The sequence below is a fragment of the Carcharodon carcharias genome, chromosome 7, assembly GCF_017639515.1.
Source record: "Carcharodon carcharias isolate sCarCar2 chromosome 7, sCarCar2.pri, whole genome shotgun sequence".
Classification (NCBI taxonomy): domain Eukaryota; kingdom Metazoa; phylum Chordata; class Chondrichthyes; order Lamniformes; family Lamnidae; genus Carcharodon; species Carcharodon carcharias.
The window spans coordinates 23,595,864-23,611,848 of NC_054473.1; the positions used below are offsets into that span (position 1 = coordinate 23,595,864).

The 15,985-nt window shown below is 40.7% G+C and overlaps 1 protein-coding gene across 1 annotated transcript in view; it reads right to left on the reverse strand.

Annotated features, from left to right (window-relative positions):
* The window catches only part of LOC121280518 (coiled-coil domain-containing protein 3-like), a 33,199-nt gene extending 17,425 nt beyond the window's left edge, over positions 1-15,774 (reverse strand). Inside the window, exons 1-2 of the mRNA XM_041192599.1 lie at positions 15,131-15,774; positions 1,858-2,032 (exon numbers count right to left, since the gene is read on the reverse strand). Of these exons, the coding sequence (XP_041048533.1) occupies positions 1,858-2,032; positions 15,131-15,486 (531 nt within the window). The 5' untranslated portion in view covers positions 15,487-15,774. The remainder of the gene's footprint in view (positions 1-1,857; positions 2,033-15,130) is intronic.
* Between the last annotated feature and the right edge of the window lie 211 nt (positions 15,775-15,985).

Genomic DNA, 15,985 nt, shown 5'->3' on the forward strand with positions numbered 1-15,985 from the left:
TTGAATTACATGAAATTTTGAATCTGAACAACATCCTCATTGAAATATATTTAGTAGGACCCTAAATGTTTCTGGCAAGTGCTTGACCGCCAATAATGAGGTCCGCCTGAAAATTGGAGCAGGCGAACATCAAGAGGTAAGTCAGTGATTACATTTCTTTTTCAATATTTGTTCTATTACCTCCTGTTTACATTGAAAAACAGGGTGGTAGGTGGACAAAAACAAACAGTTATTCTGTCTCTAGGAAGATGTCTTACAAATTTCTTTTGAAATTCTTCTACTGCAGATGTCAATTTCCACCCCAACTCCTACAACAGAGTAAGGTCACTGGTGATAATTATAAATATCCCAGTACCCTGACATTACTCCAAATTTAGATTAAATACATCAACTAAAATTAATAGCTAGAAAAGCTGAAAATAGAGGTCATGTTTTCAGAGGCAAGCAGTCAGAATTTAAAATAGATTCTTCTCTAGCAAACAGCACTGCAATTGCTCTTTTCCAAATTAAAGACCACGCTACGCTTGATGAATATACTGTTAAAATTTGTCTTTTGCTCTTTGCTTTGTAATACATAAAATCAGAGCTCCTGGTGCCAGATCCCACTGGCTTATTTAATTCCTCAGCAATGTGGAATGACTTTGGATGATTCTGCCCCAGTGAGGGACTTTTTGTTTTGGCCGAGTCATTCAGCGGCCTTAGTTAATGTGCCTGTATGCAGCATGTCAGGGCACTGGGTTGCATGGTAAAGGTATGGTAAAGACAGCAATTTGTAGATGAAAGGGTTAAAGCTAAAAGCACCATGGATTCTTGAGGTGTAGTAATACCGGGAGCTTGTTATCAAATTACAAGGAAGTAAGTTGTACACAATAATGGCACTAGTAAATTTCCTATGTGATTTTTCACATTTATTGAGTCTACGCTTCCACCTTAAGGTCAACAGAAGTTCACCCCTCACTTTAACACAAATTTATTACAGTGATGACTGACTTGAGAAAGTATAAATGTTATTAATGTCAAACCAGCCAGCAACTCTTAATTCCCACTCACTATTTCCCAAAATTCACAAAAGCTGCAGAAAACACTAAGAGCTTGTTATTTCCTCCCCAAACCTCCAATTCCCAGTTATGTAAATGACTTTTTTCTCTGCCTGGCATGGTACTAGCATTCACAAAAATAGTATAAAGAAATAATTTGAATAATTTGGTTCTTTTACACAAATATCAGGGATTCAATTGCTCCGCTGGTCACTTGCTATTCATTGGTATCTTTTACAACATTTGTTAATTTTTTAATGTCAAGTCATTCGGACCTTTGCTAAGTTAACAGCTAACTGGCTGAGCCAATTATGATTTTGTGCTTTAGAGATGTGTGACATTTTGCAGTTGTGGTATGATAAATGTGGCATGGCATAAGAGCCCAGGAAACATCCAAATTGCGGTCAAGGGAGACTGAGATTGGGGTGCGCCAGTGGAGAAGGATTTATCTCCTTAGCTCCACAGTAAGGTAAGTAAAATAACACTGGACTTACCTTTTTGGTGACAGTTCCAGTGGTCACTTGAAAGACAGTGCTGTGCACCTGAAGAAACTGACCACAGCATACATGAGACAAGATGAGGATATTTGCAGTCCAATTTGGCAAAGAGGTCTGAATAGGCATTAAGCCTATTAAGACATTTGCCTATGTAATAGGCCAACACCTGTTTCAGACGTTGGATACCTACTAACCAGTCATAACTAACGCAGTGGGTGGCACTTTTTTAGCACAGAATGAGCACCCGCCATATTGGACCCTTAGCGAGATGTAATTTCTAGACCTAGATTTTTAATTATACAGATTATTCAATATAGCCCTACCCGATTATCCTCCTGCAGTTCCCATTCTGGCGTGTAGGTGTGATGATGGGTGCCACTGGTACAGTTAGAGAACTGGAAGAGACTCGCAAACATCCGCTTGTTCTCGGTAGTGTCTGGAAAAATTGGATCCTGGAAATTGATTCCTTGTGGTACAATGTTGTAATTCTCATCCAGCCTGAAATAGAATGAAATTTCATAAGCCTGTGCAAGAAATTGACAAGATAGCTCCTACATGATACCCTTTGCTGTGTGTTAAAGCACTGTATTATTCCAGCGGCTGACAGTGTTTCTGAGTATGACAGTGCTGTGCTACTCCTCATGAGAACCTCACTGATACATATTTAACTTCAGATTCCCTCCAACATGTGCGTGACTTTGATGGAATAGCAATAATGGACTCTGCTTACTGTCCCATCCAGGAGACAGGAAGCAATATATATATATATTTTTTTAAATTCATTCATGGGATGTGGGCTTCGCTGGCTGGGCCAGCATTTATTGCTCATCCCTAAATGCCCTTGAGAAGATGGTGGTGAGCTGCCCTCTTGAACCGCTGCAGACCATGTGGTGTAGGTTCACCCACAGTGCTGTTAGGAAGGGAGTTCCAGGATTTTGACCCAGCGACAGTGAAAGAATGGCAATATATTTCCAAATCAGGATGGTGAGTGACTTGGAGGGGAATTTCTCGGTGGTGGTGTTCCCATCTATCTGCTGCCTTTGTCCTTCTAGATGGTAGTGTATCTATGTCAGCTTGGCTACTTTATAAAATTATTTTTTCTGTTTTTCCAAATGTACAATTGCTGGGCTGAGAAAATGACTGCAGCTGATCACATGCTGGTTTCTGGAAGTTTCTGAGCAGTTTGAAAGCAAACAAAGGCTAACACATCAAACCCCCAGAATGTAACATGCCTTGCTTCATATAAACATTCCAGCCAAGCCGACACAAAGGATGGTAGACTATACATCTGCATCAGACAGTTATGGGCAACGGTAGAGCTATTGTGACTCATAATCTCCAATATTGTGCTAATAGCTCCGCCATTAACTGCTCCAAAACACAATAGGTTTCAACCAGGGTCTTCGTTAGCTGAATATCTGAACCAGAAACAACTCTGTCACATGACCAAAACTTGAGCTGTCTGAATTCCTTTAATTATACAGCTTTTGAATTTTATCTTCAGTCACTGTCTGACCTCAGAAGAGAAGCAGGACTCCAGGCATGCAGCCTGCCTCTGTCTGCCATTTATCATCAAACAGCAGCAGGAAGTGCTCTAACCAGGTTTAAAATTGCCTGGCCCTCATCTACACTGTGTACTACTGGAATATTGGAACTCTTGTATCAGTGCCTATAAGACTCATTCATCTCTATGTGCCTTCTTCCATCACGCAAGTCCTTGCTTCTGGAAAGATGGATCATCCTGCAGCATTTCAGCCTGCTAACCTCTGAAAAAATACACCACTGAAGTTTTGATCCCGGACTCTGGACTCACGTGAAACATAACTCATTATAATCGTGGCCTGGCCCTGTACCCCTTTCTTTCCCTTAGCCGTCTTTTATTGCATGAGTGCAAAAAGGGGCAGACATTGAGAAACCCCTTTCCCACGTTTTGTTTCGGTGTAAAATAAACAAATCTCTGATTTTACCTTATCTCAAGTTTTCTGTGGGGTTATTAATAGAGGATTGGATCACTCCAAACTGAAGGGCTGAGAAAAAACACGCTGCCACTTATAAAGGGAGAAATCAGAAACCAAAAACACCTTTTTGTTTACAGATGGTGAGTGAGTGTAGAAATCAGGGCTGTTTAAATTAATCCCCCTCCTGTCTGCAACATTATTTTTCACATATCGTGAGAATGGAAATTATTTTTAAAAATATTTTAGGGAGCATTGTGTTATTCTGTAAAGGAAGCTAGGTCTGTGTTTGTGTGTATGAGTTAATTAAGCTGGGAAATAGTTTGATAGGAATCAGGTTGTCTGGGGAACATGAAAAGTATAGAGGTGTTAAGTTGAGGTACATGTAAATAGGTTAGATCTAACATTTGCATTTTTAGGTAAGTTGAGAGTTTGTTTGAATATCAAAGGGGAGTCAGAGGTACTAAGGAAAATGTTTACATCTTGCAGGAGTTCATAGGTAAACAAGTAGTGGGGATATGATATTTTATTGACCCAAAAGCAGAGACAAGATGGACAAAAAAGGTCTTATATTTGGAAGGGTTTGAGTTTCAAAGGGGTGTGAGAACAATAGAAAGATGAAAGGGAAAAAGGTATATTAGAGTTACTGTGGATAGCTGTTGAGCTAGAGATGGCTGGAGATAGCTGGAGCTGTTTGAGCTGTTGAGATAGTTGGAGTGCTGGGCTGGAGAGGATCCAGTTTGAATCACCCATCCAGTCCAGCCAGACTGCAGCAAGCAGTTTTATTCTCAAGTGAATTCCACCACAAAGTGGAAGAGGGTAAAGGTCATATGGTACACCTTTATTGAAGCAACAGAAACTTGCTTTGTGTAATTTACTGGATTTCTTTTATAGCTAATATCTATAAGGGAGTGTTGCCTGGAAGGGGATTACTTGTGGGTTTGACCAAGTAGATGGTTTTTGGGGGAATGTTTTGTAAGACTAACCTTAATTGTGTAATTGTAATCTTGTGTGCTTAAGTTTTCTTTTTAAAATAAAACTTCTACTTTTCATTTTTAAAAGCCCAAAAGTGTTACTGGACCTCTTACTGCTGAGCTTGGTACATCTTCTTCTCATTATCAGAATACAAAAAAAAGAGGTTGTGGCCCATAAGCCAAGTTTCCCTCTGGAAACTTTGTGCAGCAATTAACACCGGCTGTGATCATACAAAATGTACAAAAAATAGAATTTGACTTCTCTGGGCACCATGAACCAATGGCTCGTGAACCGGTTACAAACAAATGGAATAGTGGAATATGATTCTCAAAACACCAGAAAAACCTGGATTGCCTTGTAATGACCTCAGAATTTGACACTTTTATTTCCACGAACCAGTCGGCTTAGGGCGGAATTTTCTGTGCCCGCTGGCATTGGGCTTCATAGCGGGTGTGAGCAGACAACATGGCAGGGAGGCCAAAAATCGGTTTCACAACATTGTGAAAGCAGTTTGCAATTGTCTACTCTGCCCATCAATAGTGGGCCACGTTTCCCATCGCCACATGCCAGGAACTTCATTGTAATACATCTGCATATTATTATAAGCCCAGCTCACTAGAATCACCCCCCACGCTGGATCATCTGGGCACATGTTTCACAACTGAACATAAGTGATGTGCACCTGGTGAGCTGCACTTTGCTCGGGACTTTGAGGTTTGTTTGCCTACCTTGCTTTGGGCAGCACTTGCGGTCATCAGCACCAGGCAACAATACATCACTTTTAGGGGGGCTTATGGGCGGGTCTCTACTTACGAGACCAACGATAAGGCAGGGATGGCTTTTCAATGGCTGCAGACTATGGCTTGCTTAGGGAAGGGAGAAAAGTGGCCTCAGGCAAGGGAAGAGACTACAAGGCTAAGGCATTGCTGGAGTATCCCAGGGTGCATGTGGGGACACATGTCGATATGTGCAAGTGACTTCAAGAGGGTGAGGGCTGAAGAGGCAGCCTCCAGAGGAAATGAATCCAGATGGAAATGTGAGGTTGTGTGTGTGAGAGAGTGAGTGGTGATGTCCCTTGAGCTGGCAGTGAGTGAGATGCCAGTGAATGTGTGATGGCCTTGTGTGTGTGTGAGTTTAGAGTGATGAGATGGTTGCCTTACCCTGGCAGCACTAATCAGATCATTCATGCTCTTTCTGCACTGGAAGGCGAACATCTTCTGTGCAATGTTGGCACTGACCACTAATGTGACCGCCTCCCAAGCTGGAATGGTGACAATGATGGGCCAGAGCAGGGGTAAAGGGAATCACGGCGGACTCCAACGGTATGCAGAAGACATCCTTGGGATGCATCACTGAATTGGGGGCTGCAGCCTTCTTGCCTTTTGGACCATGTCTCCTGTGCAGCAGTCCTGGGCTGGAAGCACTGAGAGATGTGCGCATGGCTGCACTTTAAATATGGCACCTGGCATGAGGATGTGGCGAGGTGACAACGTGATGAGTGAATTGGAGGCCGCCCACCAGCAAAATGGCATGTTTCCCTGGAATGCATGATTAATGAGGCGGGAATGTGATGATACGGCACGAAAACCCGCCATTGTGGCCAAAGGGTAAAAAGTCATTTTTCCTGCCTGCAACCGCACTTAGTGCAAGTCTGGAACAATTCTACCCTTAGTTTCTAGGAGGAGTAACAGGGCAGGTGGAAGGACAGAAATTGCTTTTAACAGGAAGGAAGGAGGAAGAGGAAGATGCAGCCAGTATCTCCAGAATGGGGATGGGGTAGGAACAATTGTCAGGTTTTTTAAAGAGGTTGGACAATTGCTACTTCTACTTACTGACGGCCACAAAATGTTCAGTGCTTATTTAAAATTGGGCAAGGTAATATTAACACAAAAATAAAACGCTGCAGATGTTGGGAACCTGAAATAGAAAATAAAAATACTGGAAAATATTCAGTTTTCAGAAGTAATATTAATTTTTGTTGCCAGGTTATAATCTCAATGAACCTCTTCTGCACAATCTTCATTGTGTGGCACCCAAAATAGAAGCAAATATTCTAACAGTGGCTTACTAATGACCTACCAATGTGCAGCACTTGATGCACAGGGAGGAAGTCTACTAATGTAAGCTTAGTCGGTTAATAGAATTCTTATTTCTGAACAGAAGGCTATGAGCTCAAGCTCCAGTTCTAGTAAGATGTTCCAGTGCAGTATTGAATGAGTGCTGCAAAGTCAGAAATGCTATCTTGCAGACGAGATGATAAACTGAGGCCCTATCTGCTTTTTTAGGTGGTTGTAAAAGATTCCATGCCACTATTTGAAGTAGGGCAGAATATTCTTCTGATATCCTAGCCAACATTCTTTTCTCATCAGAATCAGGTTATTTGGCCATTCATTCACTTGCTATTTCTGTGACCTTGCCTTATGGCTATTGGCATAAATGCCCATTTCTGTGTTTGTCTGCATAACAATAATAATTACACTTCAAAAGTAAATTAATCTGTTCCAGTGCATTTCGGCATGTCCAGAAATGTGAAACATGCTATATAAATGTAAGTTCTTCTTTCTTCAGAGTGGAAAATTAACGGAAAACGCTGTTCTCACTTCAGGGGAGCATAGAGAAAGATACTAATCAGTTTCTGTGAGGGACAGGCCTACCCTTTCGAAGTTTCTATCCTAATTGAACTGTGTATGTTTAATAGTTTTTTAAATAGCTGGTTGTTGCAACATTCAGATAAGAAATGTTAGTCTGAGCCTAAAGCAAAAAACATTGATGGCTTGAGACCAACCCCCTTCTTTTCCATATTATAATTCATGAAGCTAAGGTTGTGTAATAATGTCCTAGAGATATCCAGATTCTCTTTAATACCTATTCACACCACACTAGTTGAAGAAGGCCAAATTCTCTGAAATGGCATCTTGGCACTTAAACAACCCCATCCTTAATCCTAATTGTTTTGTGGTTTCTAATTGCATTGAATTGCAAGTAAATATTTTAGATGCTTTAAATTGTGTACCTTCTGGTCTACATTAAATTTGTGGCCATTTGAGAAGAGTGCTAAACCATCCAGTATGCAGATAACAAATAGATTATTTGCAAATTATCCTGACCATGTAAACACAGATAACTGAAAGGTATTGGATGGAATTTTCAGCTGATGGTCTCTGCTGAATCGGTGAGAGCTGTAGCAGGTCAGGAATCCAATGACAGCTTCAGCAGCCTTTGCTGAGGCTCTTTAACTGAGTACCCTAACCCAATTCCCCTTGCTTCTCAAAATTCCTTCCGCAGTTTTTGGAACATCGTGATCCATACTGGCTTGTGTTCTTCTACGCTCTCTAGTGATATTAATAGCGAACAAATATATGTCATACAACCAGACTCAATGGAGTCATAAATAATGTATGATTATTAAGTAATTTAATGTTGCTTTGTGCACTATGTCCTATCCAGCAATTTTTCTGCGTGATTGATGGTATTGGTGGGTGGTCTCATTGTGTGATTAATGCTCGATACTCTTCCCAGTGGTCTCACTGCATGATTGATGATATGTTATGAAGCAAAATTTGACCAAATCTGTTGGGAGATTTTATTAAAACAAGGAGACAGTTAATTCTAAAAACTTGGCTGCATTGTTCAAAATAAACAGGAATTACAGTATTACTATAAAAGCATGAAAACATAATTTGTTGATAAGTAGGGTTCACTCAATGCAATTTGAGTGCATTATATAATGGTATTTGTTTGGGGGGGACTGCAATAGTTTTTAGAAATAATCAAAAAAGATGCTTTTTAGCGCATATGGAAATAACTACTTCAATTTTCAAATAATAACGCTGAGTGCTGCAAATAATTTGTTTCAAACTCATTTTATGCTCTCCAAAATGACCTCATGTGCAATATCACCTTGTCTCCCTCTGGTATTGTTATATTGGAATTGTGATTTGAGCCTTGCGATTATCTTTTGAAGATGCAAGTAATCATGTTGCATAATTGTTCTTAGTAATTAACATTCTACTTAGAAATATTATGCAGTTAATAGCAATATGACAACAATTAGCACTACCTGGTTATAAGTTCATGGAGAGGTTCTTCACTGATTGCTTGATATCAGCTTGATTTGCAAAGCGATCTGATTTGGCAATATAATGTTATGTTGTTAGAATAATAAACTGGTGAATTGTTACAAGTCTGGGAGTGTTGTGAAGAATGGATTTAGTGATGCTAGTCTTGTTTCGTGTTATTAAACCATTTTGGCACTGTTGTAAACTTTTTATAGTTGTAAAAGCAGTAAAGACTGGAAATAGCAGGCCAGTCTGCATAGTAAAGAAAACTTAACATTTCAAGTCTGGACTCTAAGTTGAGTTAGTCTCAGACAGACATATCATGTACCACTGGACTGATGTTCCAATTCCTAGCTTGTCTAATAAATGTGGAGCAGTATTTCTGTAATAAGCTAGGGCTGTGGCTATTCCCATCCCTGAGGAAAAGGATGGGGATGTGTAGGCATCTAAATTAAAACTCAGACGTTTCTGTAGATATGAGAGAGTGAGAGAGACAGAAGATGAAGTGCTGTTGCAGTTGCTGATTCACATGATTGTTAGTGATTATTAATAAACACATTAGCCTGGAGTTTCTGCTCAGTTGTGCTGGTTTTTCAGTGCAATTCACCTAAAATTGGTGAATTCTTTTGTTCAAGTTTAAAAAACATTGCTCTAGGATGCAGGCCCTGCTTACAAAACTGGCCACACCCACACCCATTAGTGGAGGTTGTTAGAGGCAGGGGTGTGCAAAGAATGGAATAGAATTTCGACTTTGGATGCAATCGGTGATCCAGGCACAATCTTCAGCCATAATTGCATTAGTTTTGAGAAACGTGCTTTTTCCTCAAATGTATATACCCAAGTAAAATCTACCATGAACCAGCACAATCAGGTAGTGCATTAGAATGTATTTTTTAAATTACACACACACAAATCAAATTAATCACTATTAGGAGCTTGCATTAATTGCACTTGTTTGCAGGTCCTCAGTAAGGCAGTAAAATTAAGCTGGTTCTTCCCAGCACAAGGACACTAATAGCCACACAATTGAAGCTTTTGTGTGTGTATATGAAACTGATTACTGTATTCCAATATAACTCGCAAAGGGTTCTGTATATATTCTTAAAGTCATTTTCAGTTATTTTTAAAAATGGTTACTAGTAGGCGGTAGACTAGACACCGATTGAAATACTTATTTTTTGTGATAAACTCATTTTCAGTATTAATCTCACTGCATCAAGTTACTGCTTTTACATATAACAAGGAATATATTTTAAAGAAAAATGTAATTTAAAAAATACATTCTAAAACACTGCCCGATTGTGCTGGTTCATGGTAGATTTAAAGTCAGGTATATACATTTGAGGAAAAAACACATTTCTCAAAACTAACACAGCTTTGGCTGCAAATTGTGCCTGGATCACCTATTGCACCGAAAGTCGAAATTCTGCCTCATTTTTTGCATACCCCTACTTCTAACAACCTCTGCGAATTCCCTGACCAATATGACATATCATTTGGCTTTGAATCTCCCCTTGTCTTGGCTACACCCTAACTTTGCAATCTCCATTTCAACATCCCATCAACACCACTATTCTTCTTACTAAGGTTTCTTATGCTTTTGCCCCACTGTCAAAAGTCTCCACAAAAACTTTTCCTTCTACCATCTCTTTCATCACATCACAGTTTTGGTTCTACTTTATGCTTCGTATTCAGTGTTCCTTCTGCAAAAGACCTTGGGTCTCGAAAAGCATGATAGGCTTTTCATGTGGTTGTCAGCAGCTTAAGGTCAGAAGGGTGAAGAGTGGCTGTCATGAACTAGAGGGGAAAGGAGGAGAATGCAACATGATGCAGGGAGGGCAGCATAAATTTGAACTGAAGGAGGAGAATCTGAATTGAGGAGACAAATATCTACTTAAACAGGAGAGCAGGAGAAAGGAGAGTTCCAGTATCAACTATCAACTGGGAGAGGGAGAGAAGTGTCCCTCCACGTCATGCTGAAGAACATATTCATGGTTTCAAAACAACTTAACAATCAGGTTTAGCAGCAGAATACCAATACATATTCAGAACAATTTCTCTGGATGAAATGAGCAAAATTCTCTGCAGATTTTGCCACAATCTCTGTTGCATAAGCATCTTAAGTTATGAGTAGCTGGTATCCCACTGCACTTTCAATGCAATTAAATATTAGGCCAGAATTTACTGTGACAGTGAAGATAACTGTGCTTGCCAATATTTATGTGCAAATCAGACAGCAACTTAAGTAACTGCAGATAGGAAGTTAAATGTGAAAATCCAGAAGTTATCCAAGGTCAGTTGCTCTGCTTTAAACTGCATGTAAAAAGTATCTCATCATCTGACTCCACATTCAAGTATAATGAATGACATAAAGTTCCTGCACTTGTGCCATATATATTGACTAAACACACCACAGAAAGTTAGGGCTTGTCCATTTCAATCCAAGTCACTTTTTTAATGATATGATATGTCTTAATTACTGTCAAACAACCTCTCTGCTATTGAAAATTACAATTTACAAGCGTGGAGTCTCATTCCTTCAGCTGTGTATTGTAGGAGTTTTTAAAATTGTTTTTATTTTTTTCTCTTGCTGACTGTCTTCTTTATCTCTTTTAATCCATTCTATCTTTCTTTCTCCTTTATTTTACTTTCCGTACCTGAGTACAGAAACTAACTGTGCAAGGGCAAGCCTAGCAAAACGTGGGCAGTGTTTGTTCACTGGTTACAGTAAATTCTGGACCAATGTAGGGTTACACTCAGAGCAACTTTTGAGTTGCTCTTTTGGAAACATTTGCTCAGCCTTTTCTGGTTTCCTAGGTTGTTTTGTACGTAGATATAAATTGCAGTATTCTGAAAGGAAATGATTTGTAAAAGCAATACAAACCTGGGAGACTGACTTTAAAATGGAAGAATGTTGCCAATATGAGTTTTGCTTTCCTTGCACGGCGAACTAAACTTGGTGAGGGTTGAGATAGTATGCTTTGATACCCTTTAATCTTGTTTTAATATATGAATCCACAGCTTTGATGGTGAAATCCTTTGAAAACAGGCTAGCAGTTTCGACTGAAAGACAGTCGAGAGCTTTTTTGCGTATTGCAAACTAAAATCATACAACAGTGTTAATATCTGTGTTTAAATGAAAAACAGCATTATGCTAAATACATGTCTCATCGAAATCCCCAAACAAACATACTTTACTGCATTTTTCCCCTTTAAACCAAGCCAAATCCTCTCAGGGGGAGCTTTAATTTCTGAGATATTTTGTTTGTTTTACTAGACAATTAGACTGAATTTTAAAGAGTGTTATTAAAATGATAATAACTGCACAGAGGATTCATGCCAGCTGGCAGCTGGGTGAGTAAGTGCCTCCTTCATTAGTAGTACATTAATAAGTCCAGTACATTGCTGCTGGAGTTCCTTAGGACAGTGTTCTAAACTCAACCATCTTCAGCTGTTTCATCAATGACTATCCTTCCATCATAAAGTCAGAAGTGGGAATGTTCGTTGTTGATTGCAGTGTTCAGTTCTATTTGCATTTGTCAGATAATGAAGCAATCCATGCCCGTCTGCAGCAAGACCTGACCAACATTCAGGCTTTTGGGGAGCATGTGACAAGTAACATACACAAGTATGAGCAATGACCATTACGTCCCCTTGACATTCAATAGCATTATCATCATTGAATCCCCGCCATCAACAGTCAAGATCATTGTTGACTAGAACTTTAACGTGGCTGAAAGAGCAAGTCAGAGGCTGAGAATTTTGTGTTTAGTGGGTCACCTCCTGACTCCCCAAAGCATTTCCAGCACCAACAAGTCAGGAATGTGATGGTATACTCCCCACTTGCTTGGATGAGTATGGCTTCAACAGTACTCAAGAAGCACACCACCATCCAGGACAAATGAAGTATTTTAATCAGCACCCCATCCACCACCTTAAACAATCACTCCCTCCACCACCACTGCATTACGGCTGCAGTGTGTACCATCTACAAGATCCACTGCAGCAACTCACCAAGACTCCTTCAACAGCTTCTTTCAAACCCATGACCCCTACCACCTAGAAGGACAAGGACAGCTGGTGCATGGAATATCATGACCTGCAAATTCCCCTCCAAGTCATGCACACCCTGACTTGGAAATATATTGCTGTTCCTTCATCATTACTGAGTCAAAATCATGGATGTCTGGCCTAACAGCACTGTGCCAGTACCTTCACCACACTGACAGCAGTGGTTCACGAAGGCAGCAATTCACCGCATTCTCAAGGGCAATTAGGAATGAACAATAAATGCAGGTTTTTGCCAGTGACACCCACATCCAATGAAGGAATACTTTTTAAAGAAAAACTTGGTTTTAATTACTAAGGTGTGGCAACCTCAGAGCATCACTGACCCCCACACTGGAATGGCATGTATGCTTGGCAATAATAGGGAGACCAGTGCCAGGCAGAAGCACATTCTAATCATGCAAACTGTTCACACTCTCACTTGCCAATCTCTAATTGTGGCTGGGCTTAAATCATATCAAAGTTTTTTTTATTACAATACCAATAATGATTTAATTTTCAGGTGAAAGAATGCTGTCTTCAGAGGCCACTTTGAACTTTCCATTTCATTTCTCCTGTTGTTTGAAAACTAGAGGAAAGAAAACCATCAAAAAGACTTTTGATAACTGTTTTTACAAATTCGTTCCTGTAATCTGCCACACCTATGATTAAATTCAGTTACACTTGTTATGGAGAGATTCACCATTGGAATATATTAACTCAGCACCATTATTTTTCAAATGAATTTCTCAATAATAGTTTGACTTGTCACATTCTAAATGACTGTTCAATTCATCACTGAGCTTATTCTGACAAAATCCAGTGCCTGTTTTATAGCCAATCATAGTCGGACCTGCTTAAAGGCAAGTGACTCCCAAAACAACCTTAATGCCATCAGATGGACAGAAACCTCTCCCAATTCCATTTACTCTAGGTGGGCAAAAATGTCCCATCACCATTATGTAGACAAAAAGCGTATCAATGTGATAGAGTCATCTGCATTATACAGACTGGAACTTCTCCATTAGAGAGATAAAAATAACTGCATCTGGTGGGCAAAAATATCAGAAAAATGTCCATCTCATTGACAGAAACATCTGCAGCAGATGGGGATATATGTTTCTGATGAACTGCAGCATCTGCATCAGACTGAAACATCTCCATCAGATAGACTAGGATATCTCTATCAGATAGACTAGAATATCTCTATCAGATAGACTAGAACATCTCTATCAGACAGACTAGAACATCTCTATCAGATAGACTAGAACATCTCTATCAGATAGACTAGAACATCTCCATCAGGTAGACAGAAACTGTTGCATCTGATGGATAGAAGCATCTGTGTCTGATCAACAAAATCGTTTCTACCAGATATAAACATCTCCATCAGATAAACAGAAGCGCTTGCGTCTGATGTAGCGAAACATCTGCATCAAATATAAACATCTCGGTCTGATGAGCAGAAAAATCCCCATCAGATAGGGCGGGCGGGGTCATCTGCGTTTGATGGACCAAAGTGCTTTCATCAGACAGACGGAAACATTTCCATTCCAATCCGAAAACTGGAAGCATGGACTCCGCAAGGTAAATTGGAAGCGTCCCCATCTCGATGCGATGGCAAAGGGACATTCTTTCTCCATCAGACTGAAATGTCTCTCCGATGGCTAGAAATTTGTTGCACAGAAAACGTCCTCTCCTTTATATGATGGGGAGAGGGGGAGGGGTGGGGGGGAGAGAAAACCTCTCCCCTTCATCAGCTGAGCAGAAAAATCTAAGTCTCCACCTTATTACCTGAGTCACTTTAATCACTATTATTTGCCCGGAAATATTTGTACCTAATGCATTAAAGGGCAGCAACGCCATCACATGTAAACAAGAACGTTCACCATCATCCCCCTATCTCTAACCAACTTAGGTTATAACCTCCAAATCCTGTCCCCCGTCCCCATCCCAAAATGGACCTCATTTCTGTAATAAATGTTTCGAGAATCCAATGCAGAAATAGCCAAGACCACTATGGCAGGAAATGGCGGGAGACAGATTGTTCTAAGTTAGATTGCTGCCACTGGATCGGCTTTCCCGACGGAACAAGACAACCAGCAGAACCCCCACATGCAGACGAATAGAATTTGAACAAGAGTTTTGGTTATTGAAAGCGTGAAGGCAAAGTGGTAGGTCGGGCGCTCCCTGAAGTTACTGTTCATGCACTGACCTCACTCCCCACCCAACGGAAAAGTTTTACCCCATAGTTAGGGTGCAGACAGATCTGTCCAAAAGATGTCCATCAATTTGAGGGGATAGTGACGTTTTATGTTACCATGCAGGAAGGTTTGAGCAGCACTGCAGAACACGTCTGAATGTGAGGGGAACAGATTGGATGTACATCTGTGTGCAAATGGGGTCAATCTGCTCCTAGGCGCTGGGACTGAGAAATGCACTCAGTGCAAGAGAGAGTAAGATCCTTCTTGTTGTGAACTATTAGCCGCCCAGACCAACCCCCACTCCCTCCCCCACCCCCCTCCCATTCCCTAACTCCACACTGCCTCAGCTAATCTTACCTGACAAAGAAATAGTAGGTGTTGTTTTCCATGACTGTGTAAGAGTGACAAGGGAAATATCCCAGTCCAGTCAAGTTAAATCTGGCTCCTGCTGGCATCTCCAGCATACTGCCCCAGGCCTGGTCACACAGCAGCTCGATCTCTGCTGAGTAGAAGAGGTCGGTGTCATATTGCCAGGGCAGGTAGTTATAGACGCTGTAAGTGTCCTTGTAGACAGCCAGCACCTTCGCGTAGATGATGATTTCGGCCAGCTCAGCTCGGCACGGCTCACTTTGTGGTCTCCAGTCGTGGGGTAGCTGACAGCCCCAGCCTCCTCCCAGGGCGGTCAGTAGCAAGATTGGGATGACCCACCTCATTCTACCACAATCCCAATCCAGTAATGGGAGAGTCGTCTTCAGACGGTAAAAAAAAGTCTGTCGAGTGAGTGGGAATCGTTTAAAGCCTTACCAGCTTGCACAATCTTTCCTTGCTTCTTTCTTCACTATCCTCTGCAGCCAATTTGCATCCTTTAAAATAACTTTACGAAATGCATATAGAATCCCATTAAACGAGGTCCGTCTGGGTTGCCGGATTTGTGTGATTTTTGTGGCTAATCTGTCACCGGGCACTGAATGTAAATCCTTAAAAAAAAAACCTCAGAAGCAAGATCAGTTTTCAAGGGGTTTGAGTCGCCAACATTTTCTTAAAGCGACAGCGCACCCGAACCAGCCACTGGCGCGCGTTCAAATCCTGGCGCTCTTCTCATGAGCTTTCAGGGTTGCATGAAAGGCTCGTGTTATTATGGACTGTTTGAGCTTCTAATGGCTGGATTCAACTAGTTTTTTTTTGTTTGGGATTCTTATTTGGATTTTATCA